Source organism: Balaenoptera borealis (assembly GCF_965194805.1).
Source record: "Balaenoptera borealis genome assembly, chromosome: 3".
Classification (NCBI taxonomy): domain Eukaryota; kingdom Metazoa; phylum Chordata; class Mammalia; order Artiodactyla; family Balaenopteridae; genus Balaenoptera; species Balaenoptera borealis.
The window spans coordinates 184,786,510-184,811,482 of NC_138866.1; the positions used below are offsets into that span (position 1 = coordinate 184,786,510).

General features: G+C 41.3%; 2 protein-coding genes across 11 annotated transcripts in view; one reads left to right on the forward strand and one right to left on the reverse strand.

Annotated features, from left to right (window-relative positions):
- The window catches only part of MKX (mohawk homeobox), an 85,095-nt gene that overhangs the window by 44,492 nt on the left and 15,630 nt on the right, over nucleotides 1-24,973 (forward strand). For 7 of the 9 annotated variants that reach the window (XM_082385975.1, XM_082385976.1, XM_082385978.1 and 4 more), the window contains exons 6-7: nucleotides 16,117-16,150; nucleotides 16,256-18,776. The exons of 1 other annotated variant lie outside the window; for it this stretch is intronic. In XM_082385975.1, the coding sequence (XP_082242101.1) occupies nucleotides 16,117-16,150; nucleotides 16,256-16,442 (221 nt within the window). In that variant the 3' untranslated portion in view covers nucleotides 16,443-18,776. Of the gene's footprint in view, nucleotides 1-16,116; nucleotides 16,151-16,255; nucleotides 18,777-24,973 lie in introns of those variants that run through there. One more of the 9 variants, XM_082385982.1, reaches the window with a different exon arrangement.
- Nucleotides 6,966-24,973, reverse strand: part of LOC309625911 (uncharacterized protein) — a 60,700-nt gene continuing 42,692 nt past the window's right edge. The window contains exons 2-3 of one of the 2 annotated variants that reach the window (XM_082385984.1): nucleotides 19,056-19,178; nucleotides 6,966-9,226 (exon numbers count right to left, since the gene is read on the reverse strand). In XM_082385984.1, coding sequence (XP_082242110.1) covers nucleotides 9,191-9,226; nucleotides 19,056-19,178 — 159 coding nt within the window. In that variant the 3' untranslated portion in view covers nucleotides 6,966-9,190. Of the gene's footprint in view, nucleotides 16,058-19,055; nucleotides 19,179-24,973 lie in introns of both variants that reach the window. The other variant, XM_082385985.1, reaches the window with a different exon arrangement.

The window sequence follows — 24,973 nt, forward strand, 5'->3', positions numbered from 1 at the left end:
CGTCGGCATCCACATTCGAAGGCCCTCAAAGCACTTCCTGCTCTCAGCGCGTCACAGCCAGACTCGGCCGTGCCCTCCAAGCTGAGACGTGCTCTCCCTCCTCCCTTCCGGACTCAGAGAATCCCCACCCACCCGGTCACGGGAGGCAGAGCCGGAGGCGGCAGAGGCTCCTGCCTCGTGCTCCCAGGCCCCATCTCCCCTTCAGCAGGGCTGCCCCCGAGCGAGCGTCCCCGCTGCTGCGTCCTCCATCCCCACGCCTCTCCTGTCTTGAGTTCCTGCCGCGATCTCACCTTCCACGAAGGCAAGGGGGATCGTTCTGAAATCCAGGTCCTATCATGTCACGTCCTTTCAGGATGGAGTTCACCTTCCTTCTCCTGGCACCCAAACCCAGGGACCCCTCAGCACCCGGCCTTGGCTGATCTCTCACCTGCCCCTTCGCACGCCTCATTCGTTTCAGCTGCACAGAAAGATCTGACACAGGGGTCAGGTGCCGGCATCGCCCTGCCCTTTCACACAGCTGCCCCTTCACCTGCAACACTGCTCCCCATCTTCGCCTCAGTGGCCCCCGCTCATCTTTACCTTGGCCGGTGCTTTCCCGTCTTCGCTGCGTCCTGGCGCTCAGACGGTGATGACGCCGGCCGGGCGCCGGCGTGAGTGGAGGAGGGTGCTTGCTGGACGCCCTGGCCCACGGCCTCTTCTCTGCCGCCCCAGAGGGTGCCATCTCACTCAGAGCCCCACTCGGGGCCCCCGGAGCGCGAGTCACACTGAGCTCTTGTCAGTTTACTCAGAGAGTTGCTTGGGGTGAGACCCATCTGTAATTCGTACAGTACGTTCCCTGCATACGAACCTTCAAGTCGCGAGCTTTCAAAGATGCGAACATGTGTTCGCGTGTCCGGTCACGTGAGTGAGTTGTCACGTGCGTGCATCCTCTGCAAGTGGTCGTGCTTTTGTGTACTTCACTGTACAGGACTGTGTAGACCACAGTCGTGCAGTATCTTTATTTGAAGCCCAGGTTGGCTGGAAGCAAGTGTAAAAGCAGCGGTGATGTAGCTGGTACTGCTAAGATGTAGCAGCGGTGATGTAGCTGGTGTCTCCTGTTGCTGACGATCTGCTTCAGCTCCACCATCTCCCACCTGCTCTCCCTCCTCCAGTCAGTAACTCTTCTGGCCTCTGTTCACTCGACGCCAGCCCCTGCATGCCAGCTGTTGTACCGGACTACTGTCCTTTTCAAGGGGCTGTACTGTAAGATTTAAAATGTTTTCTTTGTTTGGTTTTTATGTGTTATTTGTGTGAAAACTATTATAAACCTATTACAGCACAGTACTGTAGAGCCGACTGTTAGTTGGGTACCTAGGCTAACTTCGTTGGACTTAACAAACGTGCTCTCGGAACAGAACTTTTTCGTGTGTAGGGGACTTACTGTATTTCTAGGGCCTATCACAGTGCCTGACATTTAGGGTGCGTTCAGTAAATGTTTGCTGAACCAACCAATGAACCTGTAAAGCAGTAAATGAAGACACCATGGAGAAGAGCCCATTCTATTGCACTTAAAATTAAAAGATTGGGCTTCTAGTACTAGCCCTATTGTTTACTGAGTTTAGCCTCGGACCTGTCAGTCAGCTTTTCTGAGTCTCAGTTGTAAAATGGGGAAAATGATATAAGTGTGCACAAAAAAGAAATGAGATTAATTGCACATTTATGACTTGCAAAATGCTTGATAAATATTGTTGTCATCACTGTGAATTGTGTTAAGTTGACCCGGACCTTAATTATGCCCCCAAAAGGGGGGGGGGAGGGTAAAATGCTGGGTACAAAGTGTAATTTTCCATTTGATACTCAAAAAAATTTGGTGTTTACTTGGATAAGTTCAGCTTTACTGTAGTGGTGTTATCCATTCTCCATGAAAGCACCAGGCATCCAAAGATGGCACAAAAATTCCAAGGGAAATTGCGTATCTCTCCCATTCTGCTGTGCAGTGGGAAGAACTTTTTAATAAATGTTGGTCTCTTTGTAAGATATCAGGAGTACTGAAATAACCTATATATTCTTACTCCAATTTAAGGATACCAAGTACAGCTGTTTAGGATAAAGCAGTGATACAATTAAGGTCTTTTAGGTAACGTATGTTTTAAGTAGTTATTTTTTTCCTTGTGGAATTGTATCAGTCAGTGAACTCTTCATAGAGATTTTTTAATAACAAAGATTAGAGACCTGTCTTTTAAGAACTGGGCATTTCCAAAGCTGTTCCCCCAGATCCAAATGCCGTATTCTATCTTGAGTAAAGATCTTCACAATTTAAAACTTTTTCCGAGCAATTAAGAGTAAACACGCTAGCATACCTATATGATTGCGTGGATAACACATGCAAGCTGCCAGCCCAATAACAGCTACGTGCGCCAACCCCAGAAGTGAACAGCAAAAGACCAGTTGCGGACATACTCCTGGAATTGGCCCTGGCGTGCGCGTGCTCACTCTCCTCGAGGACACCGTTCTGATGTTTTCATAGTATGGCTACTAAGCAACTTCAGTGACCTTCTCCAAGCCGTTGCAAAACTGAAGGCGCCATAATATGCAGTCTTGCCCTTTGGGGAATTTTCCACACTAGAGTATCAGAGACATAACATGCCTGCCCGTGACCCAGGGGAGACAATTCAAATAAAAAAAACTATTTTGAATTGTTGTGTTATTCATTATCTGTTCCATTTCAGGGTAAATCTTCAACATTGCGTCCTAGTTTGCTGCCACTACAAAAAGAGTATTTGCAATTGTGGAATAATTATAGCGGCTCTTTATTGAGAATTCCTGGCTGCCTGGTGTTTTGCGGTGATCATTACTAACTTCTGCAACAGTTTTCATTGTTCCGTATTTTGTATCTATTTTACAGATGAGAAAAAAAATGAGACGCAGAGATATTAACTGACTTTCCCCAAACCACATACTAACAAGCAGCAGCACGGGGACTCAGGCCCCGAGCTCTGGCTCCAGGTCTGCTCTCTCCCCGTTGCACGTCGCCGCTGGAGGGGTACAGTGTGATTAAGTGAATCCCACCCTTCGCAGTTCACACTGATTGGCGGTGAACAGGTGCACTCAATTTCTCAATTCAAGATAAACCAAAAAAGGCACTAATCCCATTAAAAGCAGCTGTAGGAATTTGAGTAACTAATTGGGTTATTCTCTTTCTCTGTCTTAAAGACTGCTAACGTTAGCATGGAATTTCCATTTGAATAATTTTTCAATTAATCGTAAACTGGGACTCCCATTTCTCAAGCAGCCTTTTGACAGATGCTTTCAGCACTTGCCCCACACAACTCCCATTACCTCCTTTTTTTCCCCTCCGGTATAAAAATAATCATCTTTTTTTCATTTCTGGGCCCACTTTCTGCTTTTCCTAGCCCTGCTAATTATTTTTATGATGATGACAATTACTCGTGAATAATTAATTCAGTGCATTTTCATCATTACACATCCTTCATTTCTTTATGCTTCTCCAGGGGGTGGTCCTGTAAATTAGCACAAATACAGATTCCTTTGCCTTTCTCTTTGAAAGAAAGGATTTTTGTGCATCCTTTTGTCCAAATAAGAATCTATTATGTGTTATCCAATAAGCTATCTAATAAAATAACTTTCATTTTTTAATTTTTTTCAATTAATCTCATGATTTTATTATTTTTTTCTAAGAAGATCATTCAATTTTAAAAATTGAAGTATAGTTGATTTACAATATTTATGTTAGTTTCAGGTACACAGCATAGTGAGTCAGTATTTGTACAGATTGCACTCCGTTAAAAGTTATTACAAGATAATGGCCACATTCCCTGAGCTGTACAATAGACCCTTGCTGCTTATCTATTTTATACACAGCAGTTTCCCCTGCCCCTCCCTCTCCCCACTGGTAACCACTAGTTTGTTCTCTCTGTCTGTGAGTCTGCTTCTGTCTTGCTGTACCCATTTGTTTGTTTTATTTTTTAGATTCCACATATAAGTGATATCATTCAGTATTTGTCTCCTAAAGTAGGCTGAAAATCAGTTGGATAATATATCCAGTTACTTAGAGTTTGGAAAATAAGAGAAATATATTTTCTAAAAAGCCCCACCGACTAACTCCTCTTCCCATCTTGTGCTGAGGGCTGTGTGATTAAATGCTGCCCGAGGCCTGAATGGAACAATGGCTCACTTCTTCCTGCGTGTTTGTAACGTCCTGTGTTCAGCTCCCATTGTGGTGGCCTGGGAAGGATGGTTTCTCCTCCCTTGTTCAATAGATGCTTTTAGCTCCCCTGGCTTTGGACCCATGTGCAAACCGTATGCGTAATGAGGGGCTCACTCCTGCTGGCTTTAACCGGGTGTGCGTCTAACAGGACAGCCCTCTAAAACAACAGAGGATACAGTGAACAACGCTGTGGCACGTCTGTCGTTTCAGGAGCCTTCCCAGCTCTTTAGTTTTTGTGAGTAACTGTTCTGCCCCTTTTGCGTCCCCCTTCTGAGTATGAAGAGTCACCACTAGGGAGGGGAGAGGCCACATGCCTGCGAGAGCTTGGGAATCTTGCAAGGAATTATGATTTTCCTGGCTGTCATTACCCAAAGAAGGGGGCAATTTTTTGTGCTTTCATGATGAAAGTATGTAGTTTGTTTACCCTTGAGTATGAGAGCCAGGCTCTTTTGTGTAGTCCTTTGATTCAAAGCAATGACTATGACCTTCTTCACAGTGCTCATTCATCACCTATTTCTGGTTGTCTAGAGAGAATGTAATATTTAAATCACTTTTGAGTATGTATAGTATATCCCGTCACCAAACCCAGAAGTGTGACTAAGTGGATCTGGTTGGTCCTAGAAATGTAAGTTTTGATTCTTTTCTCTTTTTTTGCACAGCTTTCTGCTTTTCCCTGTCTCTCTTTTGTTTATTTTAAAATTAGTGTACACAACTGGTTGTTAAAATATATTTCTCTCTAAGGTCATCAGAAAGTATGTGAAAGGGTAGAAAATATCAGGAATTACAGAGGATTGCTTTTAGTCCAAAAATAATATTGGATTCATCGTCCATTTCTCTAAATCAGTCATTTTTAACGATTAAAACAAATATGTTTTCTCTTTTATTTTTGAGGTGTCTTATTTACTTTTAAAACAGGCTATGACATTTACAGGACATTATGTATGGCAGCTGCTTGGCATTTAAATATATTTAAGTCATGCGAACATGCCATTCTTCTGCATTTAAATTTCCATGAAATGGCTTTACGAGAACTTTTCTGTATGCTATACTCATTCTTCTTTCTGATAGTCATCAAGCTCTGGTATTTCTTCTTTTTATCAAAGACCCTAAGAGTGTTTGCTCTCTCTTTCTTTACGGTTTCTTTGCTTCATGTTTAAGTACTGTATTTTTACTATCTTGTGATAGAAACACCCCTCCTGAAGATTGCATTGCTTAAGGCTGTAGTTTGGAGCCTATGTGTCTTAATTTGGGTCGTCGGTGGCAGGTGCTGGTCCCAGCACAGGAGGGACCCACGTGCTCTGCAGAAAGAAGGGGCTCAGCTCACCCTCCAGCAGACACCCGGCCGAGGGTCGTTCCTAGTTCTCAGCCTGTCCCTGGACCTCTGGGTGGCTTCGAGGTGATGACCATTAGCACTTTGATCCTCTTCAGCCCTTTGGTCCCAGATGCTCTGCCATTTCTGCTCTTGTTCAAAAGCAAAGCCACCAGCAGGCCTAGACAGGACCCGTCACTGCTCAGTTCAGCATCCTGACCACTGAGCTCTACTGCAGTAATTTTGGTCCCGGGGGTGACCATGTCGTTTGCATGGCGGTTCTGTTCCCCTGTCCCTGTCCCTCTTTAGATATCATACAGCTCCCGTTACCTCTCAGGCTGCTTTAAAAATAACAGATTAAAAATAACCGAAAACTGTTTGTAACCCTCATCACAATGTGTAATAACGCCATGCTGTGTTCTTTTTGAGGCAGGCCTGCCTGAACAAAATATTCTTCTAAGGGCAGCAGAAACTAAGTTTACTTGAGTTTATAAAAGCTTTTTATCCTACCCTAGAAAGAAAAAAAAAAATCCACATTAGGTTGAATAATTACTTTTTGATGACCCCCATCTGGATTACTATTTCCCAAAGGGAAATTTAAAAAAATATAAGACTCCCAAAAGTAAAAGTCCCCACCATCACAGCAGTATAGAGCTGGGCCTACATGTTTATTTTCAAAACAGAAAACACAGATCTTGTAACAGTCTGTTATTACCATAGCTGTTCCAGTTAGAAGAATGAGGGTGATTTGATTATTCTGAACTATTGTGTAATATATTACAATGAAAATCTTGGGTCCCTTTGTCCTCAAGTTTGTGTTTGTAATGACTCTCCCTGGACTATAGATCCCAGCATAGCAAAAACTGTAATACCTGGGGAAAGTAATGCAAGTAAACATTTATTACACCATCCCCCCCCCCAAAAAAGGCATTTTTAAGTGGTATTATATTCATGTTTAAGCAAAAATAGACAAAAGCATTTTGAACCTAGAGTCACCCATTTCCGAACGGCATTTTCCTAATACAAATGTTATATCTGCTACTGATACGAAGGTAGAATCAGGAACTTGGTTCATTAAACGCAGCCCCGACGGATCCTACTGAGCCATAGGACCCTCGGCACCCCCAAGGGACCTGGGCTGGCCCCCTCAGCTGGTAAAGGTCGACTGACAGCTTCACTTCGCTCAGGGAGTTGTGACGCCGAAGCCCTTCGTGTGCACCAGGCTCTGTTCCGCGAGCTTCACGCGGGGCACCTCATTTAATCCTCACCGCAAGCCCAGGAAGGAGGGGTTATTTTATCCCCACTTTATAGGCGAACCTGAGATGCAGTGCACGTAAATGACTCACCCAACGTCCTGTTCCTAGTGAACCCGCCAACTGTTTTTTGTTTTTTTTTTAATAATTAATTTTTTAAAAAATTTATTTATTTATGGCTGTGTTGGGTCTTCGTTTCTGTGCGAGGGCTTTCTCTAGTTGCGGCAAGTGGGGACCAGTCTTCATCGCGGTGCGCGGGCCTCTCACTATCGCGACCTCTCTTGTTGCGGAGCACAGGCTCCAGACGCGCAGGCTCAGTAATTGTGGCTCACGGGCTTAGTTGCTCCACGGCATGTGGGATCTTCCCAGACCAGGGCTCGAACCCGTGTCCCCTGCATTGGCAGGCAGATTCTCAACCACTGCGCCACCAGGGAAGCCCCCTGCCAACTGTTTTCTTATGGTCCTAAGATACATCCTGCGCCTCAGAGAAATCATTGTACAAAAAGGTGGGTTTGATCTATGAAATGTTTTTGTTTTCTCCCCAAATAGATCAACTTGTTAGGTGAAAGCAACTTATCCCCTACTCTCTTCTAGAAATTTCTTGTATCCTACATTTAGGTGATAGCAGGGAAATAGGATCTATATGCCACTGGAATTTAATGAATGGTTTGGGGTGTAGATTCCTAGTGATTATCTGGTCTTGGTCAGATCGGGTCATCAGAAGACTTCTAGACCAGGGACACTCGGACCCATAGCCACAGCCCAGGCCTGCAAGGCCTTCTTCCTCATCTTTACGCCTTTCCCTGCTTTTCAGCTTCTCCCACCTTCAACACCATCAACAAAAATCTTCCCAATTTTCATTTGAAAGTCCTTCCCCACCCTAGTTCAGACTTTAAATGACTGTTTCTGAAATTAAAAGCAGAAAATCACAGAACCTTTAAATGTAGAAATGTGTGAACATAGAACACTGACATGCCAAGTATAATTTTAACATTTTAAGTGTATTAGGAGCATCAAAATGTATTTGAAATGTAGGAGAAGGACTGGTAATACTGTTCATCTTATGTCTAAAATATGCTTCTTTTCTATTAATAAGCACAGCAGATGAACTGTGAGTAGAGAACTGTCACTTGCACCTCTTCTGAAAGATCCAAGGGGTTGGCGAACGTCACCTCTCTTGTTGTGTCATTTCTGGTGTTAATGCATTCAGACAGGTTTAACAGCAAGATCTCCTAGTCTGAAGTGTCATTTCTGGTAATTTAAGGAATTTGAAAAGCATGGCCATAATGTGAGCCAACTCAAAGATACACTTCAGTTCATATATCAAAGCAAAAGTACTTTTTGATGATTTTTCAGAGATACTGAAGAGCTTGAAAATACATGGGTGGAGCCAGACTTTCCAGCCAGTTTCTAGATTACAGCAAATGCACATTTTTCCATGTAAAAGGCCTTTTTTTGCTGAAGAAAGTCGTATTAGTACGTTGTAACCTAACACTATTCAGCTACATATTTATTAAACATCAGCCTCCTAGAACTGTGGTGTGGCAGCTATTATGTAGCCCTTGTGCTGTCGCAGAACTCAGAGGATGAATGTCATTGTTGGGACATTGAGACAAAATTACAGTGTAGCTAAGAATCAGAGTAAGACCACCCTGTTTTCAGAACTAGTAGCCCAACTTGCATGTAGAAGGGAGCACTTTTATAAACAATTAATGCTCTTTGCAACATACAGGCACACACAGAAGTTATTCATGTATAGTTAGGAAGTCATTTTCTGAGACTTTGGCTAGAAACCTAGCTTTCACGGATGAAACATTTGGGGTAACATCTCCAATATTCCCCTTGAGAAAATGAAGTAACAAAATCCATTAGACACTTAAAGTTAGTAGATATTCTTTAATGTGGCTCCAGTGTTCTTCGTCTTGGCATGTTATAGTACTCTGGCACAAAATAGCATCAGAAAAGCCGTTTTGTCTTTGAAGATGATAGATTCTGCACAATTAATGCATTAATCTGAGCTCATGGGCTTTGGCCAGAGTTAAAATATTTCATCCTTACGTAATGGTTTTCATATTAAATCTCTGAACAATACTACTTTTTCTGATGACTACATTCAGCCCCAGATTCTAGACGTAAAAAATACAGTGAGAGGAGAGGTTAATTTTTAGAAATTTTTACAAGGATTTATGTAGTTCTTGGTATACATGCTTAAGCTTTCTTCTAAGTGTTTTAGAAAATATGGAACCCTCATAACCTGAGTCTAGTGCGATTAGCCCTGCTTTCTAGGTGAGAAAGTCGGAGCACAGAGAGGTCATGCAGATGGCCGGCTGTCACACAGTCAGGCGTGGAGCAGGGGTCCAACTCCTGCTGTCTGGCTCCAGGGTCTGGTCTCCAGCCACTGTCCCACGCTGCCTCTGTACCTCACACCAGGCCCCCCTCGTAGTTAGTAATGACGCGCTAAGAACAGAAATGAGAATATTTAACATTTCCAGACCCCCTTTCTGGTTCCGCACTAACAGTTCCCTCCTCGTAGGCTGCATTCTAATCTTCAAAGTGAAGTTTCAGACGGAAAGTTTTCAACGTTGGGAAGGTGGAGCCTTTGAGATAACAGAGGAGCGACCTTGGTAGTGGGACTGCACAGAGTCACTTAGCATTGAGGCCCTTTAATGTCTTTAGAGGAGAAGATGGAAGGTGGAGTGGAGACGTTCTCACTGGGTGGTTCTCTGCTTATTTGAAAAGTTACTTTCAAGTTACAGGTCCCACGCCCTGTGCCTTTCGTCCTCCGGTCCAGACTGATGAGGCCAGAATAACTGCGCGTTTTACCAGAACAAAGGTTCAGCTGGGAATTAATAAGGAACCACCAGCCTCAAGTTGCTTTCCTCGGCATAATCAGAAAAGCCGAAGGAAGGCTCTGTAGCTCCCGAACTGATAGGGAGCCCATGGACACTTAGAGGTGTAGCCGCGGTCATGGGTGCTCCCGGAACAATAAAGATGTTCTGCCGTTGCTAATGGAACTATAACCTATCCTGAAAGCTTTGAGATGTCAGCTACCCCAGTCTTCACTATTGGTCCAGAACAGAGGGGTGTGGTTTCTAATTTCTTTCTTTTCTGGGAGGAGACAGAGAGGAGGGTGCACTGACAGAAAGGCAGCTGAAGGCGGGGACCCCGCGGATCCAGGACGTCTGGGCACTATTAGCTATAGAGAGAGGCCAGCCCACGTGAGAGGTAGCAGGAAGGAAAAGAATCTTTCTCCAGATGGTGGAAGTCATGGCTGGAGGAAACACTGGCTTAATTTTTGGAAAAGATTTTCTTTAAACTCTGAAATAATTTTGGAAGCCACTCATTACTTAAGGCCTCAGGATAAATAATTTAACTAGTATATTGCAAAGGGAAAAGAAATACCAGCTCCATCCATGAAGATGAGGCGGGTTTCATTTTATAATTTTCACTATTCCGAAAGGCTCCACTAATCCTTCCATGAGCTATAGCCTTGATATTCACCAAGTTTTGGTGCAGTCTCTTCCTGTCATGCTGAAGCTTTAAAGCGTAATTCACTTTTGGTCCATGGCACTGGAAAAAGCAGTTTAATCATCAACAGATAAATGTTACAGGTTGTTGGGTAGGTTTTTTTCCTTCCTTTTTGAGCAAAATCACTTGGGATGATTTATCTTTACTCATTCAAAAGCTCTTAACTACCCCGGAGAGGATAACACAAACATTTCCCCTGAAGTGGTGCAGCAACAGCTGTCTAAGAGCAGTCACTTAGCAGTAATTCAGTCCTGGCGATGCAAGAGTGATTTTAGGGATATCACATCTATTAAAATGTCTCTCTAATTTAAAGTCTGAGGATGAGCTCAACGGAGCTTTAGATTTCCTATTCTGTGATTTGGACTGATTTTTTGATGTTACAGATTAAATAATAAGGAGGAAAAAAAGTCATTTTTTTGTATCTCTATGGTCTAAAATACTAGCAAAAGGTATAGAAAAGGTGTTTAATAGGTTTTTAATAGGCTTTCTATGTAAATAATGCATTAGACCTTGCCATGGTCTTTGAAGGTGGCTTTATCAACTGAGATTGCTTAAATGATGAAATGCTAGTAATTGTTGTTTTAAAGATAACCCCTTCTTGTAACATTCGAGACTCTCAAAATTCAAGTTTAAACTGGGCGAAGCTGGATTTTGAATTCTTTCAAGTCGTTTCTTTTTCACAGGCGAAAAAACAAGAAACAAAAAAACAAAACAAAAAAAACCATTGCCACATCAGGGGAAGCCAAATGATAGATTATTATCTTATTTGTTAACAAAAGGGTAAGGAAGAAGTAGAAGTTCAGTGAAAAAGCAAGTTCTAAAACACGTACAGGGACTTCCCCGGCGGTCCAGTGGTTAAGACTTCGCCTTGCAATGCAGGGGGTGCGGGTTCGATCCCTGGTGGCGGAGCTAAGATCCCACAGGCCTCGCGGCCAAAAAATCAAAACATAAAACAGAAGCAGTATTGTAACAAATTCAATAAAGACTTTAAAAAATGGTCCGCATCAAAAAAATCTTAAAGCACGTACAAAATGACTCCTTTTTAAAAAATGTATATAAACTTGCTTTGGGAGTCGATACATCCAAGTATTAATCTGAGTTATCCGTCAATGCCCTCTATTTTCTCTTTTACACTTTTTCCTGGATTTTCTGCAGTGAACCTGCATGCCTTTCTTATTAGAGAACAACAACAGATGCTATTTTTAAAAGTAAAGAAATGTCGAGCTGCGGTGGAACCAGTCTGTAAGGGTGTGTGAGCCCAGCCCAGCCCAGCGTGTGGGGAAGTAGAGAGGGACGGGGTAGATGCTACGCTGTCTGGTGTGAGTGCCTGCAAAGCTGGAGCGATCGGTATTTCAGAATCTTCAGGGAGGCTTTGTATCTACCCGACTCACCAGAGTCTCGTGCTTTATCTCAGTTGTTCCAAGTATGTAAATAGCTCCAGAAACTGGTCTTGTGCGCCAGGGTCTCTCGGGACCCCTGAGACCAGAAACACTAAAGCCTGGCTGTCCACATCTGCTCTCTCCAGCAGCGGCTCCAAAACCGACCAAGTGTGAGAAGGCACATTTGTCAAGCGTCTGGAGCTCTCTTTCCATTTTAATTTAGGGAAACAGATGATATATGATTTTTAGATTATTTAATTAAAACTACTTGTTTTCTTAATCTTAATTTTATTTACCTTTCAGTGGTGTGAATAGTATTTTGTGGAACATTTTAAAACAGGACTTACTGATTAAATTTGAAAAAAAATCTCAGTGCAAAAGATTTGGCCATATTTTTGTCTCTTTTTATGACTAGAATTATTACCTCAGGAATATATATCAGAATGAATATTTCTAAACTGCATTTCTCAAACTTGAATGGACACTTTGCCCACAGGGCTTTGTGCTTGCACATCTCGAGTTGCAGTAGAACTGAATTTTCTTTATAATGTTCTTTATAATGTTTCTCTACTTAACTTTATAAGGAAACACATGTCCAAACTGAGGATAGCCCCATTTTAAGTTTCAACATGGTTTGGGTTTTACAGCATCCAAGATTTTCCTAACGACGCATCTCTTTTTTTCATTCCTTTTCTTTTTTGGTCTTAAAACACGCTCTTTTGGCTGGTTCAGTAAGTTGTTCCTGCCAACCAGTTGCTTTTATGATAATTGACAGCGTAGCTGATTTTTGGAACCTTAGGATCTAAAAAGGCATTTTAGCTCAGACGTGGGACCGGCAGAGCCAAGCTACTTGCAGAGTGAGAGACGCAGCTGAGCTGGCCTCGAACCCGGGTCTGTGCATGGGCAGTGACGGCGGGCGGGCGTCCGCTCTGGCTCAGCAGCGTTCAGAACCCTTTCCTGCTCCTGTCACATCCTCTCTTGAGCTACTGGGTGCCGCTTCTGGAGGGGGCTGGTGAGAGACCTCCTGTCTGCTGAAGTGGCGTTGAGTGGTGGTCCAGAAACCCACCACTGCTTAAATACTGAAGACTGGCTGAAGAGACACAAAATACTTGAACCAGATAAGTGCCGGTGAGTTTATACTTCAAAGGAAAAGAGCACATGAAAAAGAACATTTCACATTTAGCACACTTAATAGAATGAGCGGATTGTGAATTGTCCGAGTCCCCCTCAAACGACCTCCGTTCTCTAAAGCCGCTGGGGCGTCTCCCCAGATTTCATCTCAGCGTAAGGAAGAGAAAACCGTCTCCCCAGATTGCCAGATGCTTATCGTCCTTCGCTGTCCTACGAAAGTACAGATGTTTCAGAGTAAAAGGGCCCCTGTTTGCTGTCTTCTGCCGGTGCTTCTGGGAACCGCTGCTCTGCAGGAGGTGGCTCTCGGATGCATAGAACCCCAGTGATGCGGGCAGCTCGCCAGCAGCAGCAGCAGGAGAAGCACGCCCTTCCAGCACCAATTTACGCTGTGCACCAAAACCACCCTCGGCACAGAGATGCCCCCAAAGCAGCTTTTGACCCCCCAGTAGTCAGCTTTTGCTTGTTGGTTCGAAGTCTTTGACGTCGAACTTTGTTACATGCTGTTTTAACATGGACTACTGATAGAGAAGCAAAGTGTGTCTTCTCTTCCTTCCTTTTTATGAAGCCTTTTCTTCTGTTGCTGGGAAAGGAACCTGAATCCATACCAAGGGACATTGAACTAAGTGCCCTCTGCCTTAGAAATAAATTACAGGATTCATCTTTGCTGCGAGGACATTGTTGAAATTCGTGAAACTAATTAAGAATGCCCAAACGGGGATCGGGGTCTGTGTGTTTACACTTCAGAGGTATTTTCGTAGGCACCCAACTGTAAAACACATACACCCCAAGAGTAAGCAGAGTTTTATAATTTCACGGTTGGCCGTAGTAAACTTGTTTCCTGGTGGCAGGACTCTGGCCGGCAGCCACGGGGGGCTGGTGCTCGCCGCGTCTGGCTGGCCGCAGGGCTGCGGGACATCCTGGTTCACACTTCACCTTACACAAGCTCTCGTGGGCCTTCCCAGGGACCTGCGTGTCCCCCTTCCACCTACAGAGTCGGCAGCCACGGGCTTCCTTCCTGTTGTCTGCACCCTGTTGACCATCCAGGTGGGGAATCGGATGCTGGTCCCCTGTGTACATGCAAGACAGCTTCGTTCATAAGCCAGAGCATCAGTTACATGGTCTTTTCTAAATTATGTTTTGTTATTTCCCTAATGTTATTTAACCTTCATGGAACTTATTCTGCTTTTGCCAAGTCTTTCCATTGGATAAATATCTCCATAACCTATTGCTTCACTTTGGCAACAGAATTGTTGCAATTTGTGGGCAAAATTGAGCAAAGGCCTAACTTGTTTTTTTTTTTTCTCTCTGTAAAATGTCCAATGTTGTTAGCTTTTCTTGTCCTAAACAAAGGCACTGACTTATTCTCTGTTCTGGTAGTGCCTTGTATCTGTCATTATTGAGCAAAGATTTGCAGTTAATAGCACCAAACGGAGAAAGACTTGACAGACAGCAGAGACACGAATGCTGAATAAGCTAAGACACAAAGTGCTTGGAATCGTGCCCACATGGAGGACGTGATGTGTAAACTAGGGTTATGAGGGTTCTGTGAATTCAAAGTTGTCATTCTTCTTCTTCTGTTTACGTAAGCAATATTATAATTCCAAAATTATCAAGCAGCAGAGGTGTAGCTAACCATCCAGGCCTACCTCGTAGGGGCCAAAAGATCCAGGGCTAACAGGGCTCCAGAGGGTGACCAACTACTCAGGAATCCAGTTATTTTTCCAAAGATCCCTAAAATGGAAGGAGACCAAAGGGACTAACATTTATTGTTCCATTTGGGGCCAGACACACTTAATCTCATTTACTTTTCGTAACAACCTTGCCATTTATTCACGACGCGCTTTTGTTGTGTTTGCTTGTCTTCCTTTTCGGCGGGGTAGGTAGGGTGGCCCTGAGTGAAAGGCTGTGCAAAGAGCTCACAGTGACCGTTACTATCTCCCGGTCTACACTGCCTGGCCTGACTCAGGATGTGTTAACAGCTTTCCCTGATTCTTTCATCCATCGAGGGCATCAAGGTTTAGCTGCCTTGTCGACACGGTCACGTCCCTGGGAAATGTCGCCCTGGTTGGACTATATTATGATCATGTTCCTGATCTCCGCACCCCCTCCGCCAGGTCTCTCCGAGTTCCACGACTCTCTGGGAGCCCAGGGCTGGAGATGAGGCTGCACCGCGGCAAACTAGCTTTGAGCACTGCCGGGGACTTAGGGGAGGAGAGCAAAGGGAGAGAACTGAGGGCAGGAAAAGCCAGCTTTCCAGAGGCCGTGGAGCTCAAAGACGCTGTGAGCAGACTCGCTGTTCCTCGTGCTTCTTGCGTGGGGTGCAGGGCTTCGTTCTGGAGGTTCTCGATGGTGCTTGTCGCTGTTGGTGGTGGTGCTGGTGGCGGAGGTTTACCCGCTGTATTTCTGGCGTCTCTAAGGCTGCTGGGAGCTCCAGCCCCACTCTTTGTTCTAACCTCCCGTGCCATGCTGCTGCCTCCCTTTATCCTCTGGAATCTTCCCCTCCAGCATGTCTATTTTTGTGTTCCTGACACCTTGTTCTTTTGGCCAGAGGAGCTCCCCCAGAGAGGTTTAATCCGGATCAAGAACCCATTTCGTCCTCCTTTATAAGGTGTGGTTTTGATAGACATTAGTGCTCTGAGTGAAGCAGCAAGCCTGACTTTCACGTCCTGCAGGATGAGGGGTCCGTGTGGAGCTCACAGACCAGTGCCTGCTTATTCCAACCTGCCAGGAATCCTGCGTTGCTGTCAGCACTGGGTCTGTTATTCATCGGCTAACTCGCCAGAGGGGCCTATCTGCCAGTCCTTTTTCTGAGATGAAGGTTTGATTTCCGTGAAATCATAGACTGCCGAGCCACAGGCACCCTGAAGATCATCTAGGAACCCCTTTATTTTATAGTTCAGGAAGCTGTACCCCAGACCTCAGGCGGCATCACGATCTGCCCAAAGGCACACGGCCGGCGAGTAGTGGGGTGAGACCAGAATCTGCCCCGGAACAGTCAGCACTCTTTCCCTGTGCCATCGCCCTTCTCACCAAAATGCCCAATCAGTGTCTCAGAACAAATTGACCTCAGATGTTTGTATGTTTATGAGAGCCACTTTTTATTCTTTATTACCTCTTCTCATCTTATTCCTGCTTCTTTGCAAAGAGATTTTTTTTCACATCTTCTTTGTAAAAAAAAAAAAAAAAGTGTAATCAATTTTCAACATGTTTCCTGACGAACTTTCATTCCTTGTAATTAATGATGAAAGGCCTGAGATTTAAAAAGATAGCAAAAAAGAAAAGTAATCAAATTTTTGCTTTTCTTTACAGACACTCTGGAAAACAGATCCAATAAGGGTGACAGGTGAGCGGTATCTTTTTATTTGCCATCTGTGCTTTTCAGTGATGGTCTTCTCTACGTACCCTGCCGTGAGTTTGATCATTTTCTTTCTGTTCTGCTTAAATGTAGTGCAGCTAATAGAAAGGGACCGAGCAAGGACGACACGTACTGGAAGGAGATCAATGCAGCCATGGCCTTAACAAATCTCGCACAGGGAAAAGACAAGCTGCAGGGGACCACCAGCTGCATTATCCAGAAGTCGTCCCACATTGCAGAAGTGAAGACAGTCAAAGTGCCCCTGGTTCAGCAGTTTTAAGAGTTTGTCACTTTTCAGATCGATGGCTGTTCTTCGCATCCGTGTTTTTTCATAAACCCTCATCCTAGGAGCTGGAGCAGGAGTGAAAATGACTCCTTTTCAAACCTCTTCTTATTTTTAATCGCCCTAAATATATCATTTAGTTGCTTCTATAAAAGACGTATAAATTATAAGACCTCACTTTAATCAAAAATATTAACTTATTTTATGTTACTCCAAGTATGCATAAAATGTCTGCATTGCTATTACAGTAAGTGCCTTGCTTTCCCGAAAATAAGCTGCAACGTGGGCATAGTAGAGCAGCTGTGCCTCAAAATGACAACACCACAATGCTCATTAGACTGTGAGTGCCATTCCAGATGGACCTACCCACGCCAGGACTGAAACCGTAATTGCTGAAAGCCCTTGAAATGTATCCACTAATTCACATGTTAAAACCTGGAAATCTGTTCAGCCCAAATGAAATGTTCCGTTAAAAAAAAAAATTCTGAAGTATTTAAAATTGTTCAGTGTGCTTTGCAGAGGGACAGTGAGAATTTTATGCATGTATCTTGCCTGCATATCTGGTTGGTTACAAAGTTCCAAAATAAAAGGTTCGGGGATCACATAATGTGTACGTTCAAGAAAAATGGCAATGAATGTGATCAGAAAAAAAGTTTGTAAGCACTGCTGGAAAACACCACAATGCTCTTCAGAATTGATTTGGATTTTCTTTTTCTCAAGTTTTGCCGAAGTTTTCAAAAAGTTTATTATCTAAATAACTTGAAATGTTCCCGTATAAAACTAAAACTATAGTTTAGGTTTAAAACATAATCCTGTTTGCATTAGAGTTCAGTGTTTTTTGTAACGGAAACTGTTTTTCATATGGAATAGCTAAAAACCTCTTATTTGGTCCATTTCAAATTACAGTTGCTGATGGACAACTTATATTGCATTGAGAACAAGGTAATAAAAGAAATGTATCTCGATGTGAATATACATATACACACAAAATTGATTTTTAAATTTAAAACATATGGGAAACAAAACATTGAACAGTCTCTGAATTTTGCCAAATAGGACATTAAGGTGAAATCATGTATTAAAAGAAAGAACATTTTGTTTCTAAATTAGACTATCATGGAGTGAGAATAATCAATATCAAGAAAGAAGATCTTTTTCAATCAAACGTTAATATTCTAATCAGCTTGGGGTGGCTTGAAATTTGAATAAACAGTAGGGATGCCAAATACAACAGAATATTTGTGCTCAGAGAAGTAAAAAGGATTTGTCTCTTTTATGGTGGGATTTTTTTTCTGAGTATGTAACCTATTTTATAAATTTTTTTTAAAACTGGAAAGCGTTTTTGTGAGTGTGAATGACAGCCAACAGTGCAGCCACGTGGTGACATTTTTCTTTATTTTGCAAAATGCTTTTAAAACCAGAGGCTGCTCTAGTTGATATACGGACAGTATCAGTCTTGATATACATTGTAGGACACTTTTTCATGTAACATAACATTTGGGGATTGGGTTTATTTAGTGTAATGAAAATAATTTGATATTAAAATATTTTGTACATATATATATTTTTACTTTGTTTTCTAAATTGCTGTTTGCAGTAAGAGTAAGTGCAAAGCAAGATATGTAAGTTATGACTGTATGATCAGATGAAGTATGAGTTCTTCTGGTTTACAAGATCCTTAAATAGTTACAGATCCATGATAAAACTTTGGAATCTTTATAAAACAATTTTTCGAAAATGTGATCATGTCAGTGAAAACTGAGGACAAGTACTTCACTCTTTTTCATACTATTATAAGTTATTCTGGTATTAAATATTTTAATAAAATTGTTTTTGTTTTTACATATTTCAGTTAGATGAATGGATGCTGGTTGTTTTTTTATTTGAATTAGTCATAATTCATTTTTACCATCTTTTCAAAAAGAAACAACAAATTTGTTCTATGTTATAAACCATGGATGACAAGCCAGTATAGGTCAGCTCTTCACATGACTTTTTTTAAATACCAAAGCTTGGAGTCTGGCCTATAAATACACCAAGGCGATTTGATAATTAGCACATCCTGGCAAAATAGCTCCAATTGCAATTACTTTTACTGTATTTTTTCTTTTGCTGCTTTCACATTTTCTGGAAATCAAAGTCCCCCCAATCCTTTAAAAGCATCTTCAACAATGCTGAGTCAGCTGCTGAGACTCTAACTCATAATTTATGTTGTAGAGAAATAGAATTACCTCTATTCTTTGTTTTACCATATGTAATCATTTTAATAAATTTAGTAACTGCTAGGAGTTCTTGACAGATTTAAAATAAAAGTTAATTTCTAGACCTCAATGATCATACGAATTTTGTTTTCCTTTGAGAGTTGACCAGGTGGAGAGAGCAGGAGAACAGAAGGGTCCATTATATGCCATAATTCTCCTTAGGTTGGTCAGGGATATGATATCGGGGCACTGCATTTGTATTAGGGTTGAATTTCATCACCTTGGACCAACAACCCACCCTTTAAGAGCCGAGGAAAAGTATGATGCTAACTGATAAAATACATAACTTTAAAATGAACATTTTCATTAAAAACCTTCTTCCGGTAGCTAATACAATACGCATTATTACCGGGTGCAGTGCACTGGAGAGAACCTTGGCTTTGAGGCTAAACAGATGTACGTTTGCATCCCAGCTCTGCCACTCACTACTGTAGGGTCCAGACTCGGTCACTCTCAGCTTCAGTTTCTTCATCTGCAAAGTGAGAGTAATGAGTTACACCGGGTAGACTTTGCTGCAGGGTTCAGAGATAATATACAATATGTAAAGTGCCTACCACAGTGCTTGGCATTTAATAGGTGCTCAATAAATGGAAGGTATTATCACATAATTTTAATTCCCTTATATAGGGTTTATGTGCAAGAAAGTAGAAATATAAATGGAATATGAGATGTGGGTAGTTTAATAAAGAGCCTTGAGAAAGGAAAGCTGTCTGACGTGAAAGATTGCAGTGAAATGGTAAAAGTTGGTATCAATTAGAACTTCAAGAAAGATCATTTTATTGTCATTAGTTTGAAATTCCTGGAGAAACGCTTAAAGTAGAACAAAGGTAGGGAAGAACAGACATGCCCATAGAAAACACAGTATGTGCAATGCCTTCATTCCAAACAGCAAGAATTGCTTTCCCCTCTATTTGTCCTGCTTGATCCTGTTCAAGATGACTAAGAACTCAAGCTGCTGTCTGTACTCTCTGCCTGCTCCAAGTAGCAATGTTTAGCAAACAGTGGCAACAGCCATGGTCTGCTTTTAAACTCATCCAGCTCAAAGGCATAACATCATGCAAATAAACACAGAAAATAAGAGCAAGCTGCACACCCGTCTGGGGCCGCTTAGGTCGACCATGCCTTGGAAGGCAGTGTGGGGTGGTGGTAGAACTTGGGCCCGCGCAACCTGGCTTTGCCTCTTCACTTCTGAGTGACTTTGGGGAATAAGCATAAGCCTTCTGAACCCAGTGTTTGCATCTGTAAAATTTGATCTATGAAATTTACCTACTCCAAAGGTCTGTTATGAGGATTAAGTAAGACAGTGGATAGAAAAGTGCTTTGCAAACTGCATGGTACTGTACAAATGTTAACGATTATTAATGAGTTCCAGATGACTGTGAAAGGCCTAATATCCCATAATTTTTGGCAGAATAAATTGTGGTTTCCGTGAAGCATATAGGACCCCTAGATTTTGAAAAGACTTGTTATGTTCCACCATCTTTGGGACTTCTTGAGTACAAAGAGTCTTTTGGTCCTGTGCTGCTTTATAACAGTTATGATCAGAATTAGGTCATTGATTGTCACACTGCAGGGATAGAGTCCTGACTTCACCGCTTCCCAGCTTTGAGACCCATCCTAGAGATGAACTAAAAATTTGGTTTGGGAGGTGTGTGCATTGGCCATAATAAACTTTTTTTTAAGGTGAGAAAAACAGATTTCTGAGTTTGGAAAAACAACTTGAAGTGTTGTTACATCTTTACACAAATGACTCCATGGAAATTCATCCCATGTAAAGATTGTCTCAATAAGTCTTCTGAAACAAATCTCAGCCCAAATTTCCAGTTTCTGGAAACTTGATCTTCAGTGAGCCTGATTCATGACTTCTAAACAAAAATTTTTAATTCATGTTTTAAAACATTATAAATGTAGCCTGTGCTAGTTGTAGAGACATTGAAGCAGTATAGAGGGACACAAGATAAAAAGCCCCATGCCCTATCTCTCCACGATCCCAATCCCACATCCCAAAGATAACCATGGTTCACAACATCTTGTGTATGCTTCCAGAAACTCTATGTACATACAACCTTGTGCTTTTTCATCTTGTACTTGGTACTATATTCCTACTGCTTTGCAACATTTTTTACACTCCATCCTGTGTGTGTATACATATACAGTATATAGACATATATACTATATGTAGGTTTCCTTATTTTAAATGAATGCATAGGATTTTGGTTTCAGATTATTAAATTTATCCAACAAATACCCCTATGGACTTAAGAGTTATTTCCAATTTTTAGTTATTATAAACTAGTGCTATTCAAAGTGCTGTTTCACATCGAGATAAGGAGCTTTCATCAAAATACAAATCAATATACTGTTTTCTTAATCAAGAAATTCTTTCTATGAAAAAAGATTGTCACCTGAACTCACAGTGCTCTTAGAATTATAGTTGACTTACATTCTGGCCCCTGATCTCCCAGCAGACTAATAACAAGCCATCTGTTATCATTGCTGTGCAGACAGTGTTTCAGTAGCAATGTTATAAATACTGATGCAGTGAACCTTCTTGTGTGTATATGTCTTCAGCCACTTATATGTCTGTGGAAGTAATGTGTCGAATGATAGGTACGTTAAACATTTTGATGGATGTTGACAAATTACCATTTTAAAGTTTTACCATTTTACACTTCTAACAGTAGGGTGTGTCTGTTTTCTTCCAATTGGTCAAAACACTGAATATTACTAAACTTTTCAATACTTGACAATGTGGTAAGTAAAAAATGATATCTCAGCGTTGTTTTAAATTATACTTTTTAAAGATGAGTGACATTGTGCATAAGCTTATTGGCCTTTGGTATTTCTATTCAGTGAACTGCCTGTTTATATCTGTCTGTCTGGCTTCCCTCCCTCCCTCCCTCCCTTCCTTCCTTCCTTTCTTCATTTGTTAGTGATTTGTATGAGCTCTTTGCAAATTAAAACTTCAGTACCTTGTCTATAATACAGGTTGCAAGTATTTTCCCAGTTTTTAGTATATTTTTTACTTCCCTTATAATATTTTTAAAATTCAGAACTTAAACATCACATGTGCATATACACAGGGTGTATAAGAGGTACTACATATATTTGGTCATCATAGAAGCAGTGTAGCTCTAGAGCCAGAATGCCGAGGTTCAAATTCTATCTCTTCTGCTTACTAGCCCTACAATCTTAGACAAGACACTTAACCTCAGTTTCCTCATCTTTAATATGAATCATAATAATACTTACTTCCTAGTGCTGTGAGATTAAATTAGTTGTTATATACAAGAGCACTTACAACAATAGTACCTGGTACATAGTTAGTGCCTAGATTGTAAAAAGATTCACCCAATTTTCTGCTATTAGTTTTTTGGTTCACTTTTTTCTTTTTTTTAATTAGTTATCTAGCTTATACATATTAGTGTATATGTGTCAATCCCAATCTCCCAGTTCATCCCACCATCACCACCACCCGCCCCGCTTTCCCCCCCCGGTGTCCATACGTTTGTTCTCTACATCTGTGTCTCTATTTCTGCCCTGCAAACCGGTTCACCTGTACCATTTTTCTAGATTCCACATATATGCGTTAATATACGATATTTGCTTTTCTCTTTCTGACTTAATTCACTCTGTATGACAGTCTCTAGGTCCACCCACGTCTCTACAAATGACCCAATTTCATTCCTTTCTATGGCTGAGTAATATTGCGTTGTAAATATGTGCCACATCTTCTTTATCCATTTGTCTGTTGATGGGCATTTAGGATGCTTCCATGACCTGGCTATTGTAAATAGAGCTGCAATGAACATTGTGGTACATGACTCTTTTTGAATTATGGTTTTCTCAGGGTATATGCCCAGTAGTGGGATTGCTGGGTCATATGGTAGTTCTATTTGTAGTTTTTAAAGGAACCTCCATACTGTTCTCCATAGTGGCTGCATCAGTTTACATTCCCACCAATGGTGCAGGAGAGTTCCCTTTTCTCCACACCTTCTCCAGCATTTATCGTTCGTAGATTTTTTTGATGATGGCCATTCTGACCGGTGTGAGGTGATACCTCATTGTAGTTATGATTTGCATTTCTCTAATGATTACAGATGTTGAGCATCCTTTCATGTGTTTGTTGGCAATCTGTATATCTTGTTTGGAGAAATGTCTGTTTAGGTCTTCTGCCCATTTGTGGAGTGGGTTGTTTGTTTTTTTGATATTGAGCTGCATGAGCTGCTTGTAAATTTTGGAGATTAATCCTTTGTCAGTTGCTTCATTTGCAAATATTTTTTCCCATTCTGAGGGTTGTCTTTTCATCTTGTTTATGGTTTCCTTTGCTGTGCAAAAGCTTGTAAGTTTCATTAGGTCCCATTTGTTTATTTTTGTTTTTATTTCCATTTCTCTAGGAGGTGGGTCAAAAAGGATCTTGCTGTGATTTATGTCATAGAGTGTTCTGCCTATGTTTTCCTCTAAGAGTTTGATAGTGTCTGGCCTTACATTTAGGTCTTTAATCCATTTTGAGTTTATTTTTGTGTATGGTGTTAGGGAGTGTTCTAATTTCATTTTTACACGTAGCTGTCCTGTTTTCCCAGCACCACTTATTGAAGAAGCTGTCTTTTCTCCATTGTATATTCTTGCCTCCTTTATCAAAAATAAGGGGACCATATGTGCATGGGTTTATCTCTGGGCTTTCTATCCTGTTCCATTGATCTATATTTCCGTTTTTGTGCCCATACCATATTGTCTTGATTACTGTAGCTTCATAGTATAGTCTGAAGTCTGGGAGCCTGATTCCTCCAGCTCCGTTTTTCTGTCTCAAGATTGCTTTGGCTATTCGGTGTTTTTTGTTTCTCCATACAAATTGTGAAATTTTTTATTCTAGTTCTGTGAAAAATGCCCTTGGTAGTTTGATAGGGATTGCATTGAATCTGTAGGTTGCTTTGGGTAGTAGAGTCATTTTCACAATGTTTATTCTTCCAATCCAAGAACAAGGTATATCTCTCCATCTGTTTGTATCATCTTTAATTTCTTTCATCACTGTCTTATAGTTTTCTGCATACAGGTCTTTTGTCTCCTTAGGGAAGTTTATTCCTAGGTATTTTATTCTTTTTGTTGCAATGGTAAATGGGAGTGTTTCCTTAATTTCTCTTTCAGATTTTTCATTATTAGTGTATAGGAATGCAAAAGATTTCTGTGCATTAATTTTGTATCTTGCTACTTTACCAAATTCATTGATTAGCTCTAGTAGTTTTCTGGTAGCATCTTTGGAATTCTCTATGTATAGTATCATCTGCAAACTGACAGCTTTACTTCTTTTCTGATTTGGATTCCTTTTATTTCTTTTTCTTCTCTGATTGCTGTGGCTAAAACTTCCAAAACTATGTTGAATAACAGTGGTGCGAGTGGACAACCTTGTCTTGTTCTGATCTTAGTGGAAATGGTTTCAGTTTTTCACCACTGAGAATGATGTTGGTGGTGGGTTTGTCATATATGGCCTTTATTATGTTGAGGTAAGTTCCCTCTATGCCCACTTTCTGGAGAGTTTTTATCATAAATGGGTGTTGAATTATGTCAAAAGCTTTTTCTGCATCTATTGAGATGATCATATGGTTTTTATTCTTTAATTTGTTAATATGGTGTATCACATTGATTGATTTGCATATATTGAAGAATCCTTGCATCCCTAGGATAAATCCCACTTGATCATGGTGTATGATCCTTTTAATGTGTTGTTGGATTCTGTTTGCTAGTATTCTTTTGAGGATTTTTGCATCTATATTCATCAGTGATATTTGTCTTTAATTTTTTTTTGTAGTATCTTTGTCTGATTTTGGTATCAGGGTGATTGTGGCCTCATAGAATGAGCTTGGGATTGTTCCTCCCTCTGCATATTTTTGGAAGAGTTTGAGAAGAATAGGTGTTAGCTCTTCTCTAAATGTTTGATAGAATTCACCTGTGAAGCTATCTGGTCCTGGACTTTTGTTTGTTGGAAGATTTTTCATCATAGTTTCAATTTCATTACTTGTGATTGGTCTGTTTATAGTTTCTATTTCTTCCTGGTTCAGTCTTGGAAGGTTATGCCTTTCTAAGAATTTGTCCATTTCTTCCAGGTTGTCCATTTTATTGGCATAGAGTTGCTTGTAGTAGTCTCTTAGGATGCTTTGTATTTCTGCGGTGTCCATTGTAACTTCTCCTTTTTCATTTCTAATTTTATTGATTTCATTACTCTCTCTCTTTCTTGATGAGTCTGGCTAAAGGTTTATCAATTTTGTTTAT